General features: G+C 48.9%; 1 protein-coding gene across 1 annotated transcript; it reads right to left on the reverse strand.

The window, feature by feature from the left end:
• Positions 1-208: 208 nt before the first annotated feature.
• TARM1 (T cell-interacting, activating receptor on myeloid cells 1) lies at positions 209-10,238 on the reverse strand. Its single transcript, XM_019014799.3, has 5 exons — positions 10,205-10,238; positions 6,554-6,589; positions 5,496-5,786; positions 4,592-4,888; positions 209-837 (listed from the first exon to the last, which is right to left on the reverse strand). Exons 1-5 carry the CDS (start codon positions 10,236-10,238, stop codon positions 788-790), a joined length of 708 nt encoding a protein of 235 aa, XP_018870344.2. The 3' UTR covers positions 209-787.
• Positions 10,239-10,458: the final 220 nt, after the last annotated feature.

Below are 10,458 nucleotides of genomic sequence, written 5' to 3' on the forward strand. Positions count from 1 at the left end.
TTGTCGATTAGATCTCAATAAATCTGGAGCAGAAGAGAATTCCATATCTCTACAGCAGCCCATGAAAGAGAGAGGGGCTCCGTGTTTTAACTTGGATCTGTTACTGGAAAGGGGTCCCAGTCCAGACCCCAAGAGAGGGTTCTCAGATCTCACACAAGTAAGAACTCAGGGTGAGTACACAGAGTAAAGTGAAAGCAAGTTTATTAAGAAAGTCAAGGAATATGGCTGCTCCATAGGCAGAGCGGTCCAGAGGGCTGTCAGTCGGCTATTTTTGTGGTTATTTCTTGATCATATGCTAAACAAGGGGTGGACTGTTCATGAGTTTTCCAGGAAAGGGGAGGGGATTTCCCTGGAACTGAGAGTCCCTCCCTCGTTTAGCTTCTGGAGGTTGCCATGGCATCTGTAAGCTGTCTTGGTGCCGGTGGGAGTGTCTTTTAGCATGCAAATGCATTATAATTAGCAAATAATGCACAGTGATGACGACCAGAAGTCACTTTTGTTGCCATCTTGAATTTGGCAGGTTTTGGCTGGCTTCTTTGTTGCATCTTTGTGTCTTTGGGTCTTTGTGACCTGTATGTTGTGACCTGTCTCACCCTGTGAATTAGAAAGCCTTAACCCCCTGGGAATGCAGTCCAGCAGGTTGCAGCCTCAGTTTACCCAGCCCCTGTTCAAGATGGAGTCACTCTGGTTTGAAGGCCTCTGATTCACCTGGAGACACATTCCGGCTGTACCAGGCCTCCACTAGGAAAGCTCCCATGATAACCACAATTATGGCAGCCAGACCCAGTCATATGAAGTTACCCAGGGTGTAGTTGCTCGATGTGGTACCTGGGGGAACTGAAAGAGAGAAGGGGCTCAGCACTGACCCTCAGAGGGTATCCCTTCTTCTCAAATGGCCCCACGAAATCTGACTATCATCACCCACTTAATGTTTTCAGTTTTTTGTTGTTTTTTTTTTGAGACGGAGTTTTACTCTTGTTGACCAGGTTGGAGTGCAGTGGTGTAATCTCGGCTCACCACAACCTCTGCCTCCCGGGTTCAAGCCTCCCTGCCTCAGCCTCCCAAGTAGCTGGGATTACAGGCATGTGCCACCATGCCCGGCTAATTTTATATTTTTAGTAGAGATGGGGTTTTGCCATGTTGGCCAGGCTGGTCTTGAACTCCCGACCTCAGGTGACCCACCCACCTCAGCCTCCCAAAGTGCTGGGATTACAGGTGTGAGCCACCGTGCCCAGCCACCCACTTAATGTTTTCTAGCCAGTAGTCCACTGTACTTTAAAGTTTTAATTGAACTTTTTTTTTTTCTTGAGATCAAGTTTTGCTCTTGTTGCCCAGACTGGAGTGTAATGGCACGATCTCGGCTCACTGCAACCTCTGCCTCCCAGGTTCAAGTGATTCTCCTGCCTCAGCCTCCCAAGCAGCTGAGATTATGAGCATGTGCCACCACACCCGGCTAATTTTGTATTTTTAGTAGAGATGGGGTTTCTCCATGTTGGTCAGGCTGGTCTCGAACTCCTGACCTCAGGTGATCCACCCACCTTGGCCTCCCAAAGTGCTGGGATTATAGGCATAAACCACCATGCCTGGCCATAATTGAGCTCTTTAAAGTTTTAATCCCTGAAAACAAAAGATGGAATCTTTGTTGTTGTTTTTGAGACGAAGTCTCACTCTGTTGCTCAGGCTGGAGTGCAGTGACACAATCTTGGCTCACTGCAACCTCCACCTCCTGGGTTCAAGCGATTCTCCTGCCTCAGCCTCCCAAATAGCTAGGATTACAGGCACCTACCACCACACCCGGCTAATTTTTGTATTTTTAATAGAGATGGGTTTTCGCCATGTTGGCCAAACTGGTTTCGAACTCCTGGCCTCAAGTGATTCGTCTGCCTCGGCCTCCCAAGGTGCTGGGATGACAGGCATGAGCCACCGCAAGATATGCAATCCTAATGAGTTGTAATGGAGTTCTTTTATCTTCCTTCCTTGATATTCACTCCACCTTAGCTCTCTTCCTTCATTTATTTGCTCTTTATCCCATTTCCACCTTCCCACATTGCCTTTTCTCCTCCCCCATCCTTAGGTTAAGGAATAGTCTTGGGGCAGCACATGAGACGGAAGGAGCTCTACAGAGCCCCGAATTCCATGGCTGGATCAGCATCCTCGCAGCACACACTGCTGTGCAGCAGTGCACCTGAGAAAGTTTGAGTTGAGGCCGGGCACAGTAGCTCACGCCTGTAATCCCAGCACTGTGAGAGGCTAAAGGGGGAGGATTGCTTGAGGCCAGGAGTTCGAGAGCAGCCTGGGCAACATGGCGAAACCCCATGTCTACTAAAAATACAAAAAAATTAGCCGGGTGTGGTGGTGGGTGCCTGTAATCCCAGCTACTCAGGAGGCTGAGGCAGGAGAATTACTTGACCTGGGCCTGGGGTTGGGGGGTGGAGGCTGCAGTGAGCTCAGATTGTACCACTACACTCCAGCTTGGGCGACAGAGTGAGACTCCATCTCAAAACAAACAAACAAACAAACAAACAAACAAACAAAACCCTAGCCTCCAGATTTTCAGGGAGGCTGATTTGAGTAATAATAAAACTCTGATTGGCCAGGTGCAGTGGCTCATGCCTGTAATCCCAGCACTTTGGGAGGCCCAAGCGGGCAGATCACGAGGTCAGGAGTTCGAGACCAGCCTGGCCAATATGGTAAAACCCCATCTCTACTAAAAATACAAAAATTAGCCAGGCAGGGTGGCACGCACGTAGTCCCAGCTACTCGGGAGGCTGAGGCAGAAGAATCATTTGAACCTGGGAGGCAGAGGTTTCACTGAGCCGAGATTGCGCCACTGCACTCCAGCCTGGGCGACAGAGCAAGACTCCGTCTCAAACAAACAAACAAAAAAACTCTGGTCTCCCGCTTACCTGGCTCAATGTGTATTAAACTCTTTTTTGCAATTCCTCTGTCTTGATGAGTGGGCTTCATCCAGGCACCCGGCAAGAGCTGTAATGTAACTCATTACAGCAGTTACAACAGATGAAAAATAATTTACAGAGCTGAGGAAGCAGAGTGCTAGCACCTAGTGAGGCAGGAAACAAGATACTTGCAGAAGAATTCTAGCAGTCAATAAAAGACCTGGGTAGATATCGCATCCACGGCACAGAAGCAGGAGGCTGTGCAAACACCATGTTCTGAGGATGAGATAATTTTTTTTTTAATTTGAAACTGGGTCTCACTATGTTGCCCAGGCTGGTCTCAAACTCCTGGGCTCAAGCAATTCTCCAGCCTCAGCCTCCCAAAGTGCTGGGATTACAGGCCTGAGCCACCGCACATGACTGAGAAAGAATTATTGAGAGTGAAATCACTAACACCAAGAAAAACCAAAACACGCCATGCGCAGTGGTTTACACCTGCAATCTCAGCAGTTTGGGAGGCTGAGGTGAGCGGATCACCTGAGGCCAGGGGTTCAAGACCAGCCTGGTCAACATGGTCAGAACCCCATCTCTACTAAAAATACAAAAATTAGCCAGGCATGGTGGCGGGCACCTGTAATCCCAGCTACTCAAGTGGCTGAGGCAGGAGAATTGCTTAAACTCGGGAGGCAGAGGTTGCAGTGAGCTGAGATCGCACCACTGCACTCCACCCTGGGCAACAGAGCGAGACTCTGTCTCAAAAACAAAATGAAACAAAACAAAACAAAACACCAAAACGCTAAGAGATGCAAAGACTGGTAGAAGGAATCTGATGCTGGTGGATTCATAATTTTCAAAAACAGCCTAGAAATTTCCCAAGGATGTAGTACAACAAAAAGGCAAAGGAGGGCCGGGGACGGTGGCTCACACCTGTAATCCCAGCACTTTGGGAGGCCGAGGGGGGCAGATCACCTGAGGTCAGGAGTTCAAGACCAGTCTGGTCAACATGGTGAAATCTTCATCGCTACTAAAAATAGAAAAATTAGCCAGATGGGTGGTGCAGGACTGTAATCCTAGCTACTTGGGAGACTGAGGCAGGAGAATCACTTGAACCTGGAAGGTGGAGGTTGCAGTGAGCCAAGATTGCGCCATTGCACTCCATCCTGGCAACAGAGTGAGACTCCATCTCAAAAAAAAAAAAAAAAAAAAAAGGCAAAGGAGTGGAAATTGTGAAAGGGAGGTTTTTTTGTTGTTTTTTTGTTTTTGTTTTTGTTTTTTGTTTTTTTTTTGAGACAGAGTGTCACTCTATTGCCCAGGCTGGAGTGCAGTGGCAAGATCTTGGCTCACTGCAACCTCCGCCTCCCATGTTCAAGCAATTCTCCTGCCTCAGCTTCCCAAGTAGCTGGGTCTACAGGTGCATGCCATCATACCTGACTAATTTTTTATTTTTAGTAGAGACGGGGTTTCACCATGTTGGCCAGGCTGGTCTCAAATCCTTGACCTCAGATGATCCATCCACCTCGGCCTCCCAAAGTGCTGGGATGACAGGCATGAGCCACCACGCCTGGCCAGAAAGGGAAGATTTTTTTAAGAGCGATGATATTGCAAGTAATGAAGAAATGAGATTCACAGAAGAACAAAACAATCTCTGATTAAAAACAACACACACAGTTCCTCAAAACCATACACGCCCTTACCTGTCACCAATATCTCAAGCTGATCACTGGGTTCTGAGGCCCAGAAGGGAGACTTTGTCTGGTAGTACATGCAGCTGTAGTTCCCAGCATCGCCAGCCGTCACGTCCACCAGAGAGAAGTCTATCTCCTTCCCCGCTGGACTCTGCAGCTGGATGGGTGATGGCGTCCCTGCCTTCAGTAGAGCGAACATGATAGGCACAAACAATTGGTCTCGCTTCTGGCACTGCAGAGTCACCCTTCCACCTGCGGTCACTGTACCCCTTTGGTAGGTTCGGAGGAAAGGTTTAGATAAATGTCCTGTAAGAGAAGTCAGGCTCTGAGGTACTGGGGAGAAGTCTGGAATCCCCCACTCACCCCTGTTCTCCTGGCCGGAGGCTCTCGTGGAGTGTGGGAAATGAGAGATTCCTGATCTCTTCTACCTTCCTCCACTTCCTACTCAGACCCCAGGACAGAGATTCTCCCTCCTACAAGACCTGTATAAGGCCGGGCATGGTGGCTCACACCTGTAATCCCAGCACTTTGGGAGGCCAAGGCGGGTGGATCACCTGAGGTCAGGAGTTCGAGACCAGCCTGCCCAACATGGCGAAACCCTGTCTCTACTAAAAATACAAAAATTAGCCGGGCGTGGTGGCAGGCACCTGTAATCCCAGCTGCTAAGGAGGCTGGAGCAGGAGAATCACTTGAGCCCAGGAGGCGGAAGTGGCAGTGAGCCGAGATGGCACCACTGCACTCTGGCCTGGGCGACAGAGTATAAAACCAAGATATGCAATTTTGTTCCTGTCTCTCTCCCTCTCCCGCCACCCCCAACTACTCTGGAGGTGGGACCCCTTTTCTCCCTCTGTTCCTTCACTTCCTCCCTCATCCCCTGTCCCCCGTATGTCATTGGCAGGCACCCTGTCTGTACCTGTCACCAACAGTAGAAAGACGTCACTGCGCTGTGAAAGGATGTGGGGGGATGCTTTTCTGTAGTATTCACAGGTGTACTCTCCAGCATTTATGACTTTTAGATTATTGAGGTGAAATTCGGCCGCACCCTCTGTAGAATCAAGGGGCTTCGGGGACTCCAGAATAATTCCTCCCTTCCTGAGAACAAAGCTCACACCTCTGGCAGGAGTCCAACATCGCAGCGTCACATTGCTGTTGGCAGGGACCACTGAGCTGGGCCAGGCACTGAGGGACGGCTTGGGCAGTGACCCTGGAAGGAAGCAGAGCCTGATGCTGGACCTGACACCCTCCCCTGCTCTCAGGAAGCCCTTTTTAAAATTTATTATTATTATTATTATTTTGAGATGGAGTCTCCCTCTGTTGCCCAGGCTAGAGTGCAGTGGCGCAATCTCAGTTCACTGCAACCTCCGTCTCCTGGGTTAAAGCAATTCTCCTGCCTCAGCCTCCTAAGTAGGTGGGATTACAGGCACGCACCACCACACCCAGCTAATTTTGTATTTTAGTAGAGACAAGGTTTCACCATGTTGGCCAGGCTGGTCTCGAACTCCTGACCTCAGGTGATCCGCCCACCTTGGCCTCCCAAAGTGCTGGGATTACAGGCGTGAACCCCTGCGCCCAATCAGGAATCCCATTTTAAGAAGGGAAGGGGGCTGGGTGCGGTGGCTCACGCCTGTAATCCCAGCACTTTGGGAGGCCAAGGCAGGCAGATCACAAGGTCATGAGATCGAGACCATCCTGGCCAACATAGTGAAACTCCGTCTCTACTAAAAATACAAAAATTAGCTGGGCATGGTGGCAAGCACCTGTAGTCCCAGCTACTTGGGAGGCTGAGACAGGAGAATCACTTGAACCCAGGAGGCGGAGGTTGCTGTAAGCCGAGATTGCACCACCGCACTCCAGCCTGGCGAAAGAGTGAGACTCCGTCAAAAAAAAAGAGAAAAAGAGGGGGAGGGGGAAGAGAACAGCAGGGAATTTGGGATGACAGGCCAAGGAGGGTGTAGTTGAAGAAACACTCACCATCTCCCCTTGTGTCTCCTTGGCCCACGCACAGTCCTGCAAGACAATCCTCCGTGAGCCAGAAGCCCCTACCTGGAGCCACGTCACCCCCTGCCCTGACCCCTGGAGATCGTCCCAGAGTCTCCTGCTGAGAACAGACCCTTAGAGGTCATACGCTCAGGAGTTCTAATTCTCCCCACACTGGACTCTGGCTTCCGCTCGACTTCCAGCTCCTCCATCCTTTCCCAGAGATTCTCCTTGACCATGCTGTGTGGCTGTCACCTCCCCCTGCTCCAGGCCTTTCCCACAAATCCTTCCATTCTCATCTTCTGTTTCAAAACAGCACTCATTCTTACCCTTTCTTTCTTTCTTTTTCGTTTCTTTCTTCCTTCCTTCCTTCCTTCCTTCCTTTCTTTCTTTCTTTCTTTTTCTTTCTTTCTTTCATTCATTCTTTCTTTCTTTCATTCATTCCAGAGACAGAGTCTCTCTCTTTCTTTCTTTTTCTTTCTTTCTTTCTTTCATTCATTCTTTCTTTCTTTCATTCATTCCAGAGACAGAGTCTCGCTCTGTCGCCCAGGCTGGAGTAGAGTGACGCAATCTCGGCTCACTGCAACCTCCGCCTCCTGGGTTCAAGTGATTCTCCTGCCTCAGCCTCCCAAATAGCTGGGATTACAGGCATGCGCCAGGACGCCCGGCTGAGTTTTGTATTATTAGTAGAGACAGGGTTTCACCATATTGGCCAGGCTGGTCTTGAACTCCTGACCTCAGGTGATCCACCCACCTCGGCCTCCCAAAGTGCCGGGATTACAGGTATGAGCTTTGTGCCCAGCTTCTTTTTATTTTTTAATTTTTCATTTTATTATTGTGTTTTGAGACAGGGTCTCTCTCTGTTGCCCAGGTTGGAGTGCAGTGGCTCCATCATGGCTCACTGTAGCCTCCCAGGCTCAAGTGATCCTCCCACCTCAGCCTCCCGAGTAGCTGGGATCACAGGTGTGCACCACCACACCTGGCTAATTTTTTAGTCTTTCACAGAGACAGAGTCTCCCTATGTTGCCCAGGCTCATGATCTCTTTTAATCCCTTCATGACTCCAAACAGGACAAAATTTATTGTTTGGTGTCCTGTAACAAGCCTCAAAACATCCAAATGGTCATTCCAGAAAGGGGAAAGCATACGTTCCTCCCTGTTTCACACATGGCTGCATTTGCTCTTCCTCCTTTTTAATTTTTTTTTGATAGAGACAGGGCCGGGCTGGTTAAGAACTCTTGACCATGCTGGGCGTGGTGGCTTACGCCTGTAATCCCAGCACTTTGGGAGGCCGAAGCAGGTGGATCACGAGGTCAGGAGTTCAAGACCAGCCTGGCCAACATGGTGAAACCCCATCTCTACTAAAAATACAAAAATTAGCCAGGCGTGGTGATGGGCGCCTGTGATCCCAGCTACTCAGGAGGCTGAGGCAGAGAATCGCTTGAACCCAGGAGGCAGAGGTTGCAATGAGCTGAGATTGCGCCACTGCACTCCAGCCTGGCCACAGCGTGAGACTCGGTTTCAGGAAAGAAAAAAAAAAGAGAAAGAAAAGAAAAAACATAATATCAAGCCTGTTTATGAACATTATCATAATAATGAGATTGATCTAACTCAAAGAAAGTTAGTTAGGCCTGTGTCTCTGAGAGATTTCCTCTTTTTCCCCTGTGTGAACAGTTTTAGGTCTCAGCAGAAAAAAGGGGAAGTTACCAGGCGTTTGTGCTACTATTACACCCATGAGCCAATCCATAAACTGACACTTCAAGTTTTGCAAAAGGAAATTGTGAACACCCAAAATGTTCAAATAACGTAAGTGTCCATCCATGGAAGAATGGATAAACCAGTGTGCTCTATACATTCAGTGGGATTTTTTTTCTTTTTCTTCGTTTTTTGTTGTTTTTTTTTTGAGACATAGTTTCATTCTTGTTGCCCAGGCTGGAGTGCAATGGCGCAATCTCGGCTTACTGCAACCTCCACCTCGCGGGTTCAAGTGATTCTCCTTCCTCAGCCTCCCAAGTAGCTGGGATTACAGCTCACTGCAACCTCCGCCTTGCGGGTTCAAGTGATTCTCCTGCCTCAGCCTCCCAAGTAGCTGGAATTACAGGCATGCACCACCATGCCCAGCTAATTTTGTATTTTTTAGTAGAGACAGGGTTTCACCATGTTGGTCAGGCTGGTCTTGAACTCCCCACCTCAGGTGATCCGCCCACCTCAGCCTCCAAAGTGCTTTTTTCTTTTTCTTTTCTTTCTTTCTTTCTTTTTTTTTTTTTTGAGGCAGGGTCTCGCTCTGCTGCCCAGGCTGGAGTGCAATGATGTGATCCTAGTTCACTCCAGCATCAACTCCCTGGGCTCAGGTGATCCTCCCACCTCTGCCTCCCGAGTAGCTGGGACTACAGCTGCACACCACCATGCCCAGCTCATTTTTGTTGTTGTTGTTTTTAATATTTATTTATTTATTTTGAGATGGAGTTTCGCTCTTGTTGCCCAGACTGGAGTGCAATGGCATGATCTCGGCTCACTGCAACCTCTGACTCCTGGGTTCAAGCGATTCTCCTGCCTCAGCCTCCCAAGTAGCTGGGATTACAGGCGCCCGCCACCACGCCTGGCTAATTTTTATATTTTTAGTAGAGATGGGGTTTCACCCTATTGGCCAGGCTGTTCTCGAACTCCTTACATCAGGTCAATGCAAAAAAAGTGCTGGGATTACAGGCGTGAGCCACCATGCCCAGGCTCATTTTTGTATTTTTTGTAGAGACAGGGTTTCACCATGTTGCCCAGGCTAGTCTCGAACACCTGGGCTCAAGCGATCTGCCTGCCTCAGACTCTCAAAGTGCTGGGATTACAGGTGTGAGACACTGTGCTCAGCCTACAGTGGGATTTTAGCCATAAAAAAGAAAGGAAATCTGACATATCGTACAATATAGATGTAGCTCGAGGATATTATGCTGAGTAAACTAAGTCAGGCACAAAAGAACAAGTGTTATGATTCCACTCATACATCCTAGAATAAGCAAATTCATAGAGATAAAAATTAGAATGGGCTGGACACGGTGGCTCACGCCTGTAATCCCAGCACTTTGGGAGGCCGAGACAGGCAGATCACAAAGTCAGGAGATCAAGACCAGCCTGGCCAACATGGTGAAACCCCATTTCTACTAAAAATACAAAAATTAACCAGGCATGGTGGCGCACCCCTGTAATCCAGTTACTCAGGAGGCTGAAGCAGGAGAATCGCTTGAACCTGGGAGGCAGAGGTTGTGGTAAGCCGAGATCACACCATTGCACTCCAGCCTGGGCAACAAGAGCAAAACCCTGTCTCAAAAAAATAAAATAAAATAAAATAAGGTTTCTATTCTGAATGCTTTTACTTACACACAAAAAGTCAGAGTTGATCCTGAGAAAAGGGGTAAGCCAATGAAGCCAGGTGGTGGAGGCATTCAGCAAAACTCACGAAGTTGAAACTACAGGAGTTGAAGTTTGCAGAGCACTCGTTTCCAGGGGAATGTCTGCAGTGCACTCAGCAGGACGTCTCACTCCTCCCGTGTGCTCAGTAAGCCAAAGTTGATGTTATTGTTTCCATCCCCAGCCCAACTATCCCACCAGTTCCATGATTTTCTGCAGTCCCAGTGGATAGCCCTGTGAGACTTACTGAAACAGAGGAGGGAAAGCAGCTTAGGGATCATGATGGCTCCTCCCAGAGTCCGTTTTGGGTTCTGCAGTCCACAGATGGGAGAAGAGCTGGAGTCGTCGCTGCCTGTCTCCCAGCCCAGAGTGTGGGCAGTAACAGCCTTTCCTAGCCTTTCAGTTTCCCCTCCCATATCCACATTCAGGAAACATGTTGATGTTGCTGATTGCAACATGCTCCTTACACACACCAGTGTTCGAGCACTTGACTCACAGGAA

This window comes from Gorilla gorilla, chromosome 20, assembly GCF_029281585.2.
Source record: "Gorilla gorilla gorilla isolate KB3781 chromosome 20, NHGRI_mGorGor1-v2.1_pri, whole genome shotgun sequence".
Taxonomy (NCBI): domain Eukaryota; kingdom Metazoa; phylum Chordata; class Mammalia; order Primates; family Hominidae; genus Gorilla; species Gorilla gorilla.

Bases quoted from the DNA above. Each gene is read 5' to 3' on its own strand.
- TARM1 (XM_019014799.3), bottom strand. From the start codon at position 10,238: ATGATCCCTAAGCTGCTTTCCCTCCTCTGTTTCA. The intron at 6,590-10,204 runs GTAAGTCTCACA...ATTGTCTTGCAG, and splicing joins GCTTTCCCTCCTCTGTTTCA to GACTGTGCGTGGGCCAAGGA. The intron at 838-4,591 runs GTAAGGGCGTGT...TCTCTCTTTCAG, and splicing joins GCTTGAGATATTGGTGACAG to TTCCCCCAGGTACCACATCG.